General features: G+C 37.7%; 2 protein-coding genes across 3 annotated transcripts in view; one reads left to right on the forward strand and one right to left on the reverse strand.

Annotated features, from left to right (window-relative positions):
• Window positions 1-3,899, forward strand: part of LOC105813288 (chromosome unknown open reading frame, human C2orf88) — a 19,305-nt gene extending 15,406 nt beyond the window's left edge. For both annotated transcript variants that reach the window (XM_012647929.1, XM_012647930.1), the window contains exon 2: window positions 2,774-3,899. In XM_012647929.1, the coding sequence (XP_012503383.1) occupies window positions 2,943-3,215 (273 nt within the window). In that variant the 5' untranslated portion in view covers window positions 2,774-2,942 and the 3' untranslated portion in view covers window positions 3,216-3,899. The remainder of the gene's footprint in view (window positions 1-2,773) is intronic.
• A 3,776-nt stretch (window positions 3,900-7,675) lies between these two features.
• Window positions 7,676-19,325, reverse strand: part of HIBCH (3-hydroxyisobutyryl-CoA hydrolase) — a 102,395-nt gene continuing 90,745 nt past the window's right edge. Inside the window, exons 8-10 of the mRNA XM_012647920.1 lie at window positions 15,379-15,498; window positions 11,015-11,048; window positions 7,676-8,017 (exon numbers count right to left, since the gene is read on the reverse strand). Coding sequence (XP_012503374.1) covers window positions 7,902-8,017; window positions 11,015-11,048; window positions 15,379-15,498 — 270 coding nt within the window. The 3' untranslated portion in view covers window positions 7,676-7,901. The remainder of the gene's footprint in view (window positions 8,018-11,014; window positions 11,049-15,378; window positions 15,499-19,325) is intronic.

The raw sequence follows: 19,325 nt of genomic DNA on the forward strand, positions 1-19,325 counted from the left end.
CTTGCTCAGGCTGGTCTCAAACTCCTGACCTTGAGCGATCCACCCGCCTCGGCCTCCCAGAGTGCTAGGATTACAGGCGTGAGCCACCGCGCCCGGCCTGTTTCTAGCAATTTTTTTCTCTTGATTGTGGTTCACATTTTCTTGCTTCTTTACGTGGCTTTTATTGATTTATAGACATCACGAATAATACCTTGTAGTGAGTCTGGATCACGTTATCTTCCTTTAAATGGTATTATTTTTTGTTAGAGTGGGACTATTTCTATTTGAATTTAGTAGAATATGGCTCATAGGCTAGCTAGCTGTTTTTGTAAGTGAAGTTTTATTGGAATATAGCCACACCCATTTGTTTATATATTTTCTGTGGCTATTTTTGTGCTACAGTACCAGAGCTCAATAGTTGTGAAGTAGGCCATATGTGCCTTAGCCTATTCAGGCCATTGTAACAAAATACCATAAACTAGGTGTTTGTAAACAACAAAGTTATTTCTCCTAGTTTTGTAGGCTGGGAAGTCCAAGATAAAGGAACTGACTTTGGTGAGAGCCCACTTCCTGGTTCATGGATGGCCAGCTTCTCCCTGTGTCCTCACATGGCAGTGGGGGCAAGGGAGCTCTCTGGGGTCTCTTACAAGGGCACTCATATTTGGGGTTTCAACATATGAACAGGAGGGGCATAAACACTCAGCATAGGACTTAGGTTTGTGAGCCATACACTATCTAGCCCTTTAAGAAAATATTTGCCAGCCCCTGCTCTAAGGTATGCTCCTGACTCCTAAAATGGTGTCACATTTCTTAGTAGTAACTAAATGCCTTAAGTGTTCAATGAGATTTCTCCACTCTGGGTGAAACTCCAAGGATTCCCAATACTGTATAACTTCTGGTATCGCTGTTCAACTCTAAGTCTCAGAGCAAATAATTTTTTGCTAGGTCTTACACATCCTTATCCTGCACACCCCAGCACTCAAACAAGTACCCTGCAAATTTCTGCCTCCCTCCCCAAGGTTCTCTTTTCTCTTGAACTGTCTTGTAAATTCCAGTTGCTTCAGTAACCCAAACCTCTGCTTCTTCAGCTTAGAATTGCCACGCTCCTTGGGCTCAACCTCCACATGATAATGCTGGAAGATAGCCCCAAGCAGAACCCTAGGATGATCAATCGTGGGATTTAACATCTTGTGTGTCCCTTCTCAGGAATCAGTCCTACATTGCCTGTTTAAAGCTCAATGCCTGAAAATACCTGCTGACATATTTTGTCTGGGTTTAAAATTGTTTTGGGGTGAAAGTGTAAATCTGGCACTACAGTTAAGAAAAAGCTGCTTTTGCAGAAAACACAGGATATTCTGATGATTCTTCTCACAGCCATTTATCTGACACTCACTGACTTCTTTAAGTAAATTTTTTCAGGTTAACTATGTCCAGTTCCCTTAACCATCCCTCATACTACAAAATAGATACTATGGGGTAAGTCATAACATGCTGGAGATGCACAACCAAGACAGTCCCCATCTTCAGGGATTTCAGTCTAGTAAGCAAGACAGACATTACACATATCCCTTGTTCCCTTTTTGAAATACATCTCTGAAATCTGGAGCATGAAGTAGGGCATAAAAAGCAAAAGGTATATTTCCTTTCTCCGTTCCCCCCATATCACCCTTATTAGGGTTAGGGAACAGATAAGACTATTATGAGAGAAACTGAGTAGAATTTATAGAAATCTAAAGAATATACAGCAGTAGACCTGGCAAACATCACCTTCTCTAGACATCTTTAATTACAAACTATTAAAAAATAAATTAGATGCATGCTAGCCTTTACATTCTTAAAAATCAATGGTTTCAGAAACAAGTCAATTGAGTTTTATGAATTTTTAGTGCTATGGCTTTAGTCTAAAAACTAAGATATAATCAGGGACCATTAACCTCATTCATAGAGACTGCCTGCACTCACCTACAGTGGAGTTGTTTTGTATCGATTCAAGTCCTTTCTTAAGAGAAGTTCATTCAGTGGCAACACCCACTTGGGAAGGTTAGAAGGAACATCACACGCATGGTAGCCTACTTACCATCCAAACATCAAACAAGGGTAAGAATGAGATATTTAGGAGGAAAAAAATCTTTAAGCTTATTTTAATCTGAGCTTTTCATATAATTTCATAGGGAATTCATAAGAAAAAATAGGTGCCTTTGCTATGTCTAGCCTGTGTTGTTTAGAGTTGGCACTAGTGTAAAAGCTATCATTTTTTACTATTCTTTGAGTTGTAAATATTACACCAGGGGACAAAGCCTGACTCTAAAGTTTAGGACAGGAGCAAATTTTGATATGCTTATTTCCTTTGTCAATATAGATCAGGGGTCAGCAAACATATTCTGTAAAGGGCCAGACAGTAAATATTTTAAGCTTTGTGGGCCACTGGTCTGTTACAACTATTCAATTCTGCCACTGTAGCATGAAAGCAACCACAGCTTTCAAACAAATGAGCATGGCTGTGTTCTGATAAACGTTATTTACAAAAACAGGCAACTGGAATTTGATCCAAGAGCTATCGTTTGCTGACCCTTGGTATAGATAAATAAATCTAAGCTAGCGAAAGTTGAACTGTTTGCAGTTTTATAAAATTTTCAAGATCTTTAAAAAACATTTTCCTATTTTGTAAATTGCCAAGATAAAGCTGTTGTTACCTCACATTTCCTCCACGTGAAAGGGACTTTTACATGCTACTGAATCGTATATAATTTTGCTTTCTATTAACTTCAAAATGAAACCTCCCTTTTCTTGACAGATAAACACTACACGTGAAGAGTGCTGAAAGGGAACATCGATTATTGAAGTGACCTGGAGAGGGGGAAAGCACTGGTCAACATCACGTGGACAAACTCTCGTTTTTCTAAAGATGCTGCTGAAATAGTCTTTGCTACTGCTTTCCTTCATTAGTCCAAGCTCTTTATAACATGGGCTGTGTGAAATCAAAGCAAACTTTCCCATTTTCTACGCCATTTGAACCTGAGAAGCAGCATGAGAATGAAGAAAACTTGATGCCTTCTTCGGTTACTGTCAAAAACGAAGTGAAGCAACCCTCGGGGACCAGTACTGTGGTCCTTGAATATGCACAGCGCCTATCCCAGGAAATCTTGTGTGATGCCTTGAACCAATGGGCATTCAATAACGTCATGTACTATGACATCCCATACATCGAGTATGAGGGCCCTGATGCTGCAGAATGACAACGCTTTCTCGACTGGCTATATAGTTGGTGCTAGCTTAAATACATGAAAACAAAAGCAAAAACTGGTGTGAATAAGTACAAATAACTCCAGCTGGCTGTAAAACATGTCTATGATTATGTCACTAGTGTAAGAACACCTAAGATGAAATATGTTTTAAGCAGTTCTATGTTGACAGTAATTTCTCTCTGCTTGGGCTTGGATTTTAGTCATTTGAAGGGCTGAACAGAGGTCCTGTGATACCCAGTAAGCAGCTGTATGTCACAGCACTTTCTTCCTGAGGCAGTAATGATATCACCAAAGAAAATGCTGAGCAATAAGTGCTCCAAGTTCCAAATGATTAAAGACATTCCTTTAAAATAAAATTTCTGTTAATTCACACCCCCCAAAAAACCCAGATGTAGAGTTTTCTCAAAATGCCTTAGCAAGGGAATGGCACTCAAGCCATAGTGATCAGCAGTGGGTCTTACTTGTCAAAACCATGTGTGTCAAGGATCTCCACTTCTTAACACAAATGATCTAGCATTAGAAAGCAACTCATGTAGAAGTTATCCACCTTGAATCTCAGGGCCCTAAATAGCTACAGCTATTACTGGATGACTGAAGACATTGCATACAAAGCCATCTTAAAAAGATAATGATTTACAGAAGCCATAACATTAATATTTATTGCATTGAATTAATAAGCAGCCCAGTGATATAACTATACAAAGAAAACAAGTATGGGTACCTTTTATAAACAACAATCCAGTATATCTTAAAAATAAGCAGCCTACCTGCAAAGTAGAAAGCAAAACCTGGTGTCAGTACTAATTGTATGTTAAGTTTTACTGCCTCAGATACAGAGGGCTGGAATATGGGCCCAGCTAATACATGAGTATTTACAGTTGTACTATAAGAACATTCCTGTCAAGGAGAGTATTCATGTATTTATTTTTTTAGTGGTAATACATGCCTATAGGACATTTATAGCCATCTACCATACTATTTTGATGAGTCTGGCTATCTTTGGGGAAAGGGGAAGTCTTTACTGTTGCAGCACACACAGATGCACTTTTTAAAAGGATTAAGTACTGATTAAAGATTGATAAGTGATTAAAAAAATTGCAGGGGGGGATATAACTTGTAGGAAAATTGGGACTGAGTTTCTAGAATAATCTTGTCATCAAGATTTGCTACATATGGAGTTTAAAAGGAAATTATTTAAGCCTGTGTATGTTAGATCCTTTTATTAATACACCATTGTTATTGAAATCTAAAAGGCAGAAAAAGGCTTGACCTTTGTAATGAGATAAATATGTATATGACATCGTAAGCAGGTAGGAATGCTACCTTTAATTTTAACAATACTTTGAAACCCCCAATCAGAGTGAATTCTCCAAGTTACACAAGCAAAGTTATTTGAAATGAGTGATATGCCATCTTTAGCCTCTGGACACCTCATCATTCAACTTTAATTCTACCTAGTCTCAGGATTCATACCGTCCCTATTGTACAGTCTAGCAACTTGTATGAAGAGGAATGGTTGTTGTTCTATTTTACAAGGATCTGAAATCATCAGGTTAAGGGCACAAAGTTTCCCATAAGTATAAAACATTTCCAGGTCATGAAGAGAAGTTTAGGTTTTTGAGTGTTTACTCAGACAAAAGCCTAGATGGGGTGGTTTTTCATTCATTTTATATCTCATGTCAGGATCTTTGCTGCAAGGTTACTTGCTGTTTAAAAGATATAATTAGGTATATGGAATAGTAAGTATCACGGTGAGGACACAGAGCCACATAAAGCAGCATGTCCCATTAAATTTGTCAGCATACACAGAGATAGCGACTAGCAGGTTTTGGTTATATCTAAACATTTTAACTTCAGGTTCCTTCTCGTCCTGGGCCCCTATCTCCCAGGAGTTTAACAGGGATGCCTCCCAGATCCATATCTAGCAAGAAGTCTAAATCCCTGTTGCTGCCCTCTCTCAGCAACTATGGCGGTACAGTTTTGTCACTGAGAACCCACCCCTGTGCCCCTGAATAATATTTTAATAGAGTATATCTTGTGTACAATATTTCCCGGAGACTTATCTTTGAAATATATGCTGCATTATATGCCAATGCATGAACAAGGAACTACAAGACTTGCATAATCAGTGAGCTAATGGATAAACCAAGTTGGGGGCAGGTAGGAGCTGAATAAACAAATTTGTACTACATATGATAGTCATCTCATCACAATATAGTTTGGCCTAATGACAAGATGGATGAGAATATCTCTGATAGGATAATTAGCCTTCTTTTATACATTTATATTGAAATATTGGCTTTACTTCATTTTGAAGGTCTTTCATGAACAATAAAAAAGTAGAAGGTCTACTGAGATGGAAGGAAACATACAGCACAGAAGACGGAAAGAATTTTGAGCTACTGGAAAGGCAAACATTTGGAACATCCAGTGTAAGGGCAAGTGAGCCTCTATCAGCACAGCAAAGAACCTCCAGGTGGCAACTGTGGAAACAGATTATTAGAGAAAATAAACATGCCAATTCCTTATTTACAGAGACTTACCTAACCCCACAAACATGCTTCGCTGTTGCCTTCCCCAAGTGTCTCTCATGTGCTGTTACATTTCAGTTACATGCCTTTGATCCGAGAATTCTCCACTTTTAGTTGCCTTATCAGTTCTTTGCAAACTGCCTGTGATTGTTAGCACTTAAAGCACAATTTTGAAGGGGACAAAAAACAATTATCTTAGTCCCATAGGAATATTTTGTGTCAAATTGCCTTATTAGTATTAAAAACAGACACACTGAATGAATATAGTAGTATAATACTCATATCCTACTTGATATCATTGGCATTTTATGAAATGAGAGAAGTATACTTTTGTATTACATAGTTTTAGAAATCAAAAGTTAGAGATACTTCGTAAGTAATGTCAAGGAATAGCAATTTAAAAACAAAGTTTTAACAAACAAATACGTTGTTTGCTTAATCATAATGCTCTCCTTCTATATTTGAATGGCCAAATAGGACATGTCTTCCCTGGCACCATGGGCTCAGAAGCACTACCTGCATCTTAATTTATAAAACTCAAGTTTTGTTAACAGATTCTTTTCTCTGTAGGACTTAGCTATGAAGTGGTATATTTTTTCCAAATATTTTTGTGAAAACTTTTTTTGTAACTGTACAATAAAAGTCCAGTTGCAATTAACTAGTTATGAGTTCTTATTTAACTGAAGGCAAATGCTTTTCAACATTACATATTATACTTTCGAATCTTTTAACAACATAAAAAACACATTTTGCGCAGTTAACAAATGTAAAAGCAAATAAAAATCCATTTATACAAATAATTTCTTGGATCATTCAGGTCCAATTTAGGAGTTTTAAGAATACAAATGAAAACATGTTCAATATCATGGCATCTTTACTCCACATCTGTTCCTGGATTTTTTAGAAGAAAAATGCTTCATATAAAATAGATTAAGAACTGAGAAAATTTAAACAAATATCTTCTGGGCTGCAATTTTCTCCTTTATGAGAGAGGTACAGGACATATTCTTTTTATGTCTCTTTCAGCTCTGTTGGCTTTTTGTTCTTACAAACCTGAAGTTCTCTTAGTTTCTAAGGGGTATGGGATGAAGGAGAAACTATAACAAGCTACAAAATAAATGATAAACTGACCTTTAGAAATTATTCTTACCTAGAACTTTGAGTCTATAACATCTTGCAGTTTCTTGTATACCTTAAAAAAACATTTTGTCAACAATACCAATTACTGAGGCTATATTTTGAACAAAAGTCTTTTCAATTAAGTTTTTTCTCCTGATTTGCACCTTGTGTAAGTACAATTAACTTATCACACATACGTCTGATGTAAATTATAAAAACCAGAATGTCTCTATCTTAGAGATGGGCAGTTTCCTAATTTCTCATTCTGCCAGAGTAACAAATATTGCAAATAACAAGAAACAATGCTTTCATTTTTACCCTGGGAAGGTATTCTGATTACTTTAAGAAAGGCAAGGCTGAGTTAATAATACTAGAGAGATAACTTCATAAAAACCTTTTCTCTTTGCCCAAGATTTCTAATGTTTATAAAAGGAGCTCTTCTGCTACAGTAACCCAACTATTTAAAAATACACTCATATATGGAGGAAATTCTATGAGGCATTAATACAGTATCCCAAAAAAACCTTTCAGTGTCTTTATTTTTGATAATCTATACCTAAGTTTATTTAATCAACATATAAACCACTACCAAAAGCCAAACATAGTTACCATTTCAATTAGATATACTAACTCAAGAGAATCTTTAATGACCTTTGAATTTTCCCATCTTTTAAAACGGGTTGGCAAACTTTTTCTGATAAGAACCAGACAATAAATATTTTAGGCTTTGTAGGCCATACAATCTCTGTTGTAACTACTCAATTCAAAGTAGCCATAGATAATATGTAAAACATGAGGACAGCTATGTTCCAATAAAGCTTTATTGGTGAACACTGATATTTGAATTTCATATAATTTTCATAAATCATGAAATATTAGTTTCTGATTCTTTTCCCAACCATTTTAAAATACATAAACCATTCTTAGCTTGCAAGCTGTATAAAAACAGGCAGCAAGCTGGATTTGGACCATATGCTGCAGTTTGCCAACCACTGCTCCAAAATATACCTGGAAAAGACCAGTCACCTCAAAATTTCAAATCACTGCTTCCTAGAGACTTAAAGTGATTATTCACATCTTCATCAGTAACTTCTTTTAGATCAGCTGGTTTCCACTTTGGACTCTGGTCTTTATCAATTAAAACTGTCAAGAGAAGATACAGATGTCAGTACATTTCTTTCTGGTATTACCAGATTTTAATTACTGAATTGACAGAAACTATCTTGTACTAGGCATATTTTTATATAGTACTTTTTTCCCCCAAAGTTTAAGTTTTTGCACATGTTCTATTTTTCTTTTAAATTAAACCTCCAAGGAATCTGTATAGATAGCAATATATTATACTTTTGATGACTGGCATGAGTATTTTATAACTTTCTAAGCCTCACGTCTAGCCTACTTAACTAATCCAGCAGTTAAAACATTAGAACTCTTTATTCTTTTTCAAATAAAATCGTAAATGAAACCTCCATGTTACAAAGCAGCTAAAACCAGAGTTGGTGTGGTTTAAAAGGAAGACAGGGGAGGGCAGAGGTCCCAGATGTGCCTACTAACCTCCTCCACCCATTGGGTTTTGGGAGGAAAATTAATCACTTAAGGTAGGAGAAGGGGACTTTATGCATACTTAAATGTGGATATTGTTGTTCTGCTGAATCCTCCAGTTCAGACAGCTCTGAGTTTAAAAATCAACCACCTTTAGGTTATCACAAAACCTTTTACTTCTCCTATTTCAGTGTAGTCATCACTTAGTGCAGCCACATAGTATCCCCACAGGATTGTAAGTATGAGACAATTTGTAACCTCTCTTCAAAAAAGGAGGGCAATGTCCATTTCCTGGTTGTGAAAGTATACTGTAGTTATACAAATTTGTTATTTTGGAAACGAGGTGGGGGTATGCAGGATCTCTATATTATTTCTTACAACTGCATGTGAATCTACAATTCAAAACTATTTTTTTTTAAAGGTATGGTTGTAGCAGCAAATTTCCAACCATGCTCAAATGTACATAATTCTTGTGAAGAATGGAAATATTTAAATATACAAACACTATAGTGAAATGGGAAAACCTAATTTGGCATTCAAAGGCTAAATAGTTAAGTCGCAGCAGTATGGGATCCAAGGAAGGAAGACTGCCTTCGTAGGCAGAAGGAAGCTTATATGCAATTAAATGTGGATACTGGAGGTTTTTAGGGTTTGGCTCCCTACACTATGAGATTCTGGTATTGGCTCAGTGTGATATTAAACACTGATGTTCTGATCCCTACCAATTTGAAAGTTTTATATATTCCCTGGATGGTGTAAACCAAGAACAATACTAGGATTTCCACAAGAATTTCTTTCTCTTTAAGTGTTCTGGCCAATACTATCTACCTCCTTGAGATCCCACTGAAGAGCAAAAGGAAAGAGAATATTAATCAAATCTCTGTTATTTCAAGTGAACAAAATTTTTTACCTAAAATAGATATAGCTTAAGTTCCTGCCATGTAGGCAGCTCAAGTTTTTCAGAAGATCTCCTGAGATACCCACTCAAACTCCATTTGGTAACTATCTATCCTCTACTAAAATAGCCCATTTTTTTCTATAACCAGAAGTAGTGTGCTGTAGATGTTAAGAGTAAGAATTTTTAATAACTATTTCCCTAATTTGCTAGCTTAATTTATCTGGTATGCTAACACATTTTTATAATTAGCAAATCGTAGCAAACATCTGATTATGTAAGAACACTAAACGGTTTTACCCAGGATATTGCTTTCTGAATAAACAAGCTAAGCTGAAAGAGGAGGCAATATATTTTATCTTCATTAAAAAGTAGCATGAATAGCACTTGCTTTATGAATCAGAACTTTGATGATGCTTGGTTTCAGTTTTTTCCTTAAAATAACTGAGAGTACTTATCTAAAAACAATACCTTTCTTTATTAAGAAGGGCCATTATAACATATAATGAATACTTTATCAATATAACCCAACCAGCATACAGGTTCCCTAAAATTAGAGGTCTAGGCTATAATCTACATGCATGAAGAATTTGCAGAGATTAGTGGGAAAAATGCATATTTTACTTTTTCTATAAAACCAAGTAAAATCCAGCCTCTGACTCAACCCCATGTGTCTTCTAAAAGGGTTTGAATTAAGTGCTTATTTCTCATATATCATGTGATTGGTGTTCATCAAAGCTTACAGCTCAGAGAACATAACCTTTTATTCAGACAAAAAAGTATAAACAGAGTTTGTACTGTATTAATATGAGTAATAAAAACATAAGAAAATTAGATATGCAAAGTGCATATAAAAGGAAATAACTTGTTTTATACAACATAAATAACAGCTCTATATAGGGATATATGTTATACATAAAAAGGAATTGTTGCAAGTTTGCTAGAAAAAAACAATCAACCACTTCACTTTCTCTAAATATTCTCACTTTGGGGATGATAAGCAAAAGTGGAAAGTATTAATAAGAACATTTGCAAATGTTACTAATTATGTCATATGGTTTTTTCCCCAGTGATGTTTAACTGCTCAAGTACAGGCAAGAAGGTGAATAATATGGTTTGACTACTGCTTGATTTTGCCAGGCCAGGACAAAACAGGGAAGAAGGGTAGGGGACTTGAGGGCTTTTTGCAGGGGAATAAATGCATGTTTTAAAGGCCGCAGCAGCAGGATGAGTTCACAAGTTTACACTGCACTTATCAGAGGTGAGTCTGTAGGAGCAGAATTACCTCTTAACATATAAATTAGGGAGTAGTGCCACATTATGCAAATTTTTTTAAATAATATTAGTTTCAAGGACTGATCTTGCCTTATATCCCAGATGGTAATATTTTTTTAAAAAACACAATTTTGCAAACTTTATAAAGGTTTGATTTCACTAAAAATAACTACAGGTTGATTATCCCTTGTCCAAAATGCTTGGGACCAGAAGTGTTTCAGATTTTGGAATATTTCCATCATACTTACGCTCCAATGGGGATATCCTTTGAGTGTCATGTCAGCACTCAAAAATTTTTAGATTTTGGAGCATTTAAGATTTCAAATTTTTGGATTTGGGATATGCAGCCTGTATCATCTTTAACAGCATATGCTCACAAATCTATTTCCCTAATAGCCAGGAAGGAAACACAACTATTTGTCACTTACCAGCTCTAATGCCTTCATGAAAGTCATGACCTCCCTGAAAGAAAATTGAGATTAAAGGGGGATAATTTCTAGGTGTTCTTATTCCTGGTGATCATCTCTCTCCTCCACCCACTTCAGCCTCCCACTCTCATGGCCACAACCTGAACCATGACATTCAGAGACTGAGCCACCTCTGATAACCCACTCTGTGATCACCACCTCCTGATCTTGTATTTGTGCAAGTATCTCCACTGCTGCAAATCCTTGCTCTTACTGAGGTCCACAGATCCTATGACTTTCTCCCCAATGTGTTGGCTTCATTTTGCTCTTCACTCAGCTCAGTTTCATCAGTCCTTTAATATGGCACTTTCTTTGAAAATGTCCTCATCTCCCTCAAACTTCTTTCTCTTTTATACAAACCTGGCAAAATCCCGGCACCAGCTGAACCCTAACATGTACTTCTGCCTACATTTGAGCAGCTAAATCTTGCTACAGAAAATCATACAACTGTGACTGGTTTCATTTAAAATTCATGATCACAAATCTCAAACAGGCATGGAAAACAGAACAATCCATGATCTCTTGCACACTCCCCAAGATAATGATTTAAACCATTTTCTCCCCTCTCAAGCTCTACCGCTAGAGCACACTCTACTCTAACTGCAAGATACGAACAGTCTTGTCTTCCTACCACTAAAACACCTGTAGCCAAACTACACTTGTCTTCCTTTTCATGACTGTGGAGGAAGAAACCATTCCCCTTTGAAAGGCCAGCCCTCACCTGCCCTCCAATCCCCATGCCCTCTTGCCTCCTCAAGGGGTTATCCACTTCTCCTTTTCCAGGCATCATCAACGTAGACAATATAACTGAGCAGCTGAGTGCTTATGGTTCAAATGCCTGAATTCACATCCTGGTTCTACTACATATTAACCATGTGTCCTTGGGCTAGTAGTTTTTCTAACGCCCAGTTTCCTTACATGAAATGGCAATATCATCAAATTATTTTAATCCATATCCCAGTACAGTGTCCGACACACAGCAAGTGCTCGGCAAATATTAAGTATTATTATCAATCTCTACTGGATCATTTCCAGTCATTTACAATGATGTTCTGGTACTTTCCATCTTACAAAATAAAGAAACTTCACTTGATTCCACAGTCCCATCATCTACCCCATTTCTGTTTCTGGGAGTTGTATACACATATTGCCTCTACTTCTTCACATCCCATTTTCTCATTTCCTCTCCAACTTTAATGCACTTGAGTATCTGCCGCCACCACACTCCTCTAAAATGGCTTGCCAACGCCACCTACAACTTCAGTGTCATCAAATTCAAAGGACACTTCTACCCTCATCTATAGACACTTTGGCAATATTCAACACTGTTCATCACTCTCTCCTCCCTAAAACATTTCTCTCCTGCTTTGTGACACCATACTCTCCTGGTTCTCCTACCTCTCAGTCCTTTTTTCCCCTCCCACTGCTCTTTCTCTATCCCACTGCAAAATGTTGAAGTTCCTCAGGGCTCAGATCTGGTCTCTTTCATTTTCTTTCTATGGGATCTTATCCATTCAGTGCTCAACACATGACCTTGATGATCAGTTCTGTCAAAGTAGAAGATCATGGCATTCCTCTGCGGAAAACCATCTAGTGACTTCCCATTTTACTCAGAACAAAAGCCAAAGTCCTTACAGAGACCTTCACAGCCCTGTACATTCTGCACAGCCCTTCCCTACATTGCTCCCTTTGGCCTCATCTCTCACTTTCTACCCCCTCTGCGCAGCCTCCTTACCATTCCTAGCACAGGCGGGTCTCAGAGCTTAGTACCTGTGGTCCCCTCTGCCTGGGATGTTGTTCTTCCAGGCACTCACATGGCTCACTTGCTCACTTCTTTAAAATCTTCACTCAAGGAATATCTCAGTGAGGTCTCCTCTGGTCATCCTGTCTACGTTCAATATCCCATCCTCCTTGATTATTTGTTCTTAATATTTGTAATTATATTATGTTTTATATATTTATCTTTTTTACACTCTATTTCTCCACTATACAGTAAGTGTTCCATTAAGGTAGGGGTCTTGTGTGTTTTGTTTACCTATGTATTTTTGGTCCAACAGTGCCTAGCACATAGTAAGGACTCTTGTTTAGTAAATAAATTCCTAACTTTCTTTTAATTGGTACTAGTGTCTTTCAGACTTAATCTCTAACTCATACCTCTAAGCTCCAACTCCTAAACATATTCTCTCCCTCATATCCATCATCAAATCCTATCAATTCTATCTCCATTTATCTCAAATTTATTTCTCTCCATTGCCAGCATGCTACTCTAGTCTAAACCATTACTATTTTACTACTGGATCACTGCAGTAAACTCATGTCTGGTCTCTACATCTACTTTTTTTTTTTTTTTTTGAGATAGGGTCTCACTCTGCCACCCAGGCTAGAGTGCCATGGCATCATCATACTCACAGCAACCTCAAACTCCTGGGCTCAAGCGATCCTCCTGCCCCAGCCTCCTGAGTAGCTGGGACTACGGGTGTGTGTCACCACAGCCAGCTGATACATCTACTCTTGAACCCCTCCCTATCTCCACTCAGCCATAATTACCTTCTTAAAGCAAATCAAATCAAATGAAAAATCAAATCACTCCCTATTAAACCCAAGAGGCTTTTCAACGTACTCATTTCTCCTCCTTTAGGTCACAGATCTCAAAGCTGTCTTCCCGGACCTACTTAAAGCAGGCTTCCCTTTGCCTCCCAACTCCCTCCTGTCCCTGCATCATTCGCTTCTATTACCAACCCTGTGTGTTTCCTTTAGAGCACTTACCACAATTTATAATTATTTTATACTTATTTTGTTTACTTGTTCTTTACAGTTTCAGTAGACTAAACGCCATGAAAACAAAGGACTGTTTTCTTATGCAACAACATAACCCTAACACTTAGCACAGTGTCTGGTATATAATTAACATGTCTGCTGAGAAGATGAAGGAAGGAATCAATCAATCTAGGCAATGCACTAAAAGTGCAATGGAAACCGTGGACCGACTGTGTGAGGTATGCAGGAGAGTGGCCAAGAGCACTGGCACTAGCGGAAGACTGCCTGGTTTCACGTGTCATGTCTCTGTCACTTAACAGCTGCATGACCTTAGGAAGGTTACTTCTCTATGCCACAGTATCCTCACCTGTAAAATGGAGACAATAATAGTATCTATCCTTCTAGAGCTACTGTGAGATTTAACAGAGAGAATGCATATAAAGTGCCTAGCATAGTACTTGTATATAATAAACACTCAATAGACTTCAGCTGCCATTTACATCCTATAAGAGTGAGTTTAAGACATTGCAAATAGAGCTTTATTTCTAATTAGATGAAATGCTTTAAGTATCTTAATAACTATTTCAAGACATTAAAGTATATTAGGGGGCTCAATGTGGTGGCTCACACTTGTAATCCTAGTACTCTGGGAGGCCAAGGCAGGATGATTGCTTGAGGGCAGAAGTTCGATACCAGTCTGATCAAGAGAGAGACCCCATCTCTACTAAAAATAGAAAAAATTAGCCGGCCATGGTGGTGCACACCTGTAGTCTCAGCTACTCAGGAGGCTGAGGCAGGAGGATCACTTGAGCCCAGGAGTTTGAGGTTGCTGTGAGTTAGGCTGATGCCATGGCACTCTAGCCCAGGTGACAGAGTGAGACTTTGTCTCCAAAAAAAAAAAGTATATTAGGAATGTCTGCCTGCTGGTTATTAAACCAAATATTCCCTTTAGTCTGTAAGTTTATTAATCTAAACGATATGATGCTTTTTAAGGACCCTTTGAACATAAGGGATGATTCTGCCTTTAAAGAGTTTATCATCTGGAAGAGGAAATAACTATGACTTTGCATGTTTCATGAAATCAATATTCCACATGATTACTGTCCACTCTAATTATATTTACAGTGGTACTCTCAACACTTATTAATTAAAACATGTACCTGACTAATAAGTTCCATTTGTGCATTTATTTTATACATATTCGCTTATAAGTAATATCCCTCATTTTATAATACCAATGAGGGAATTCACACTAGAGAGCTTATGCTTCTTACCCAAGGTCACAGAGATCATGTCTAAAAAATGGTTAATTTCTACTTTGAATTCCACATGAGGTTAGAGGACTTCTTACACTTACATACAAATGTCACTGCTATTTCATAAAGGCTTAATAAAAATCTGAGTAGCAATACTTCCATACATTTAAAGCTAACTGGCCTGTTGTGTTTTCATAAATTTACAGGTATTATAATTTTTAATTTTCATGTTTATACTGAATGTATTTTACATGTTCTACAATCAACACTACTTTCATAACTAAAAAATGATAATTAAAAAAAAATTCTTACCATACAAGCTTGACTTAGACGATATTCCATAGTTAATACTTCCTGCAAGGTCTTTGAAGACCCCTCCATGAGTTGCCTTAGTGTGATCTTTAGAGAGGTTGGAGACATCTTATTAATTACCTTTTGGGGGGAAAATACTAGTTTTAGGCCAACAGCTCCTTTATTGTCTATAATAAACTTTATTTCCATACAAATCATATTAAAATATGCCCCTTAATAGTAATTTCATATGCCAAAGTCTCATAAAAGATTGTATCTTAACCTAATTCTGCCAAAGCACCAAATAAGAGTTTTCTAATCTATTATAAAAACATTATTCCACAAATAGAATAAATTCTGTCCCTATAACTTAAGCAATAAACCTACATTTGTAGTTTGCCTGGCATAAATTATGATCCCAACTAGCTAATTAATAAAATCAATACACACCTTACCAGCTGCTTATATTTACAGAGGACGTTTAATTTTACAATGTAAAGAAGGTGAAGGGGTAGAGATACAATAGCTCGTCCTTCCCAATTTGTGGCTCTGAAGAAATGTCATAATTCTAGTCTCCACCTAAAAATAAATCTACTTACCTTGGAAGTAAGGAGAGAAAAGAAGTTACTGTGAGGCATTCTTCTATGGTATTTAAATATTTAATAAAATAAGAATTACAGATTTGCCTCCTTGGCTACAATGCTATGCCACTCCTTTTAAACGCAAAGATGTTATCACTAGTTCCGATACATGTGTATGACTGTAATGTCAACAGCTGCCACAAGAGGTCATTACATGTTGTGTACATCTGATGCCTGCCCTTTCCTTTGTAATTGCAATGCATAGTTTTCAGGCTTATTGTTGAATGGTCTCGAAGGTTTAGACTTTACTTGAGTTCAAACAATTCTCCACTTCAAGATTCTGTATTCCCTTGTAGCATCCTTAAGTCTGGCAACTGGATTCAAAGAACAGACTGAATGGACAAGACAGTCAGTATCTTACCTAGCAGTTGCCAGAGATTAGACTATACAGGAAAAATTCAGAGGTTAGTATCCTACCTACAGCCACAGTGCTGCTGAAAAGATGGAAAGAAAAATGATTAAGGGCTGTGATAAAAAATAGTTCTTCATGGGAACTCATTCTCTGCTCTACGTGCTTTAGGGACATTATCCCACTTACTGCCCTTGATAGCAATCCTGCTCCACGTTCTCGCCTTTTTGTTGCAGGCTGTGGGTACACAGGGATACGTAGAAGTCTGTACATTGTGCTAAGAGGCCCCTCCCTTTCTGTAGGCAAGGAGATAATGGATCCATTTTGCTGACAAAAATCACTAGTTTTCTTTAGCGGGAGCAATACCCATATTATCTCAGGTGAACACCTGGCAGAACTTTACTCACAATGCTAAAAGGTACATTTAAGGGAGTGACACAGCCATCCTCTGGCTTTTCTAGTCTGCAAGGTCAATGAAGCTACAACTCCCCTCACTGCTGGTGTGCAAGCCCACAATCATTCCTCAGCGCTACCATTACAGTTAACTGCTTATGGTTTCTATTTCTTGGTTTGGCACTTTATGTGCCATCTGGATTTCTCAAAACAAACAAAAAAAATCTGTCTGTTATTACAGTTCCTCCGTTTGCTACCAATTAATTTCATAAGAAAAGCCCCTATGGGGACCCCATGTATCTGGGCTTGTCTCAAACATACACAAAGAAATGGGAAAACCTCGTTTAAAAATCTGTTGGTTCAGAGATTTCATGAAATATATTTTCAAAGGCAGACATAAGAAGAAACTGGTGTACTGACAGCCCAGGGATCCTTACAGTTTCCAACAACTCTTAGTATGCGGGCAATTGAGCACAGAAGCTTAGGGTTGGGACTCTAGGGTCAGACAGCTCTGGGTTGGAATTCCAGCTCCACCACCTCCTAGATAACTGACCTTAGTTTCCTCGTTTGTACAATAGTGATAATAATACTACTCGCCTTGTAAATGGTATGGCAGTACAGGGTAGTGCAATGTGTCAGAAATCAAGCAAAACAGGGAAGGGAGGGAATATTTATGGAGCACATTTCCCTTAGCCCTCAAGGAAGTACTTTAACATGTTTAATCCCAATTTGGGAAAGGGCACGGCATGCCCACTTTACAGATGAGGAAACCAGGTCTGATACGAATTTGTCAAAGGTCACACAGAAAGTGAAAGAGCTGGAATCCAAACCCAAGGCTGTTGACTCCAAAGCCTACCTCCTTCTACTATACGAGACTGTAAAAGCAGTCAAGAATGTCAAAGGCTGAAGAAGTAGAAAAAAGAGTGAAGAGGACACTGCATCAGGTGATAAATAGAAGTGAATAAAAACTTGTCTGTGTAATTTTGATGGCAAGGGGGAAGATAAAGTCTGGATGGTAGCTTGAAGAAAAACAGGTTCCAGGGAAGGCTTTTTAAATTTTTTTTGGAGGAAAGCTTTTTGAAAATAATGGCAGAAGAAAACGTGCCACTAACTCAAGAAGGTAAAATTGAGGATACTGAAAGAGGGAGATGACTGATGTAATTAATTGCTAGAGGAGGCAGGAAAGGACGGAATGAGAGCACAGATGAGGCCCTTGGCAAGGAAATGAGAAACACGTTAGAGGAAATCAAAGGGAAGATGAACAAGTTAAAGGGGTACATTTAATATGGCTTCAATCATTAAAATGGAAACACATAAGACTGTTCTGAAAAATTTGATAAATGATTAGGACTTCAATCTTTAGCTATCTCAGAAATGTGTACTGATACAATTCTGTACCCACATAACTTAGTGAACATATTTCTATTTCTTGTAGAACACTGGTCAGTGTTCTAACCAATTTATTTGACCCTTGAAAGAGCAGTTGTTTAAAGATTAATTAGTGGGAAAGAAAATTAGTTGTCCCCTGCTGTCCAAGAGCCAACATCTTTTTTCCTTTATCAAATGATTCACATTCTCATCTCAACAATATTACTGAGCATTTATTATGCAACAGACACTTCAGGAGAGACAATAATTAACAGGACATGGTCTTTGAACTCAAATGACATTATCAGCATTATAATCACTGCCCTTTGGGTAAGACTCCCAGGTACTCTTCTTTTGACAAGCTTTGTCAAGTTCTGGGGAATTTTTAACAAAAGGAAAACTCAGGTATTGCCTCTACCCTCCCCCTTCAGGAGACTCCCAGAACACCCAATAATGTATAATGTGACATGCGTTGTCAATAGAAAAACAATTTTCAACATGCCTGATACAATCAGAAAAATATTCAATACACCTATTGATACAATTAGAAGAATTCTACCAAGTAGGCCTCAGGGTTGACTGAAGGGCTAAACAGATAGGCACCAAATCTTCCTTTGATTTGCTATGTGATCTTAGAAAATCATCTTTATAAAAAAGGAAGTTATTTGCAACATTCTCTAAAACTCTAGGCTCTGTCAGATTTAATCCCCAAAGAAGGAACTTGTTATGGCTAATATTATTTGTCAACTTGACCGGGTCATGCGATGCCCAGATACCTGATTAAACATTATTTCTGAGTATGTCTGTGAGGGTGTTTCTGGACGAGACTAGCCTTTGAATTGGTGGATTGTGTAAAGCAGATGGCCCTACCCAGTGTGGGTGGGCATCATCCAATCCGATGAGGGCTGCAACAGAACAAAAAGGTAAAGGAAGATTGGATTAGGCCTCTCATTTTGCCTGACTCTTCGAGTTGGGACATCAGTCTTCTCACACCTTCAAACTCACACTGGAATCTACACAGAAATGAACTGGCTCTCTATCTCTCAGGCCTTCGAACTACACCACCAGCTCTGCTGGGTCTCCAACTTGCAGACAGCAGATTGTGGGACTTCTCAGCCTCCATAATTGCTTGAGCCAAAACCTTAAAATAAATCTCTTTCGGCCGGGCGCGGTGGCTCACGCCTGTAATCCTAGCTCTCTGGGAGGCCGAGGCGGGC

This window comes from Propithecus coquereli, unplaced genomic scaffold (genome assembly GCF_000956105.1).
Source record: "Propithecus coquereli isolate 6110/MARCELLA unplaced genomic scaffold, Pcoq_1.0 Scaffold279, whole genome shotgun sequence".
Taxonomy (NCBI): Eukaryota; Metazoa; Chordata; class Mammalia; order Primates; family Indriidae; genus Propithecus; species Propithecus coquereli.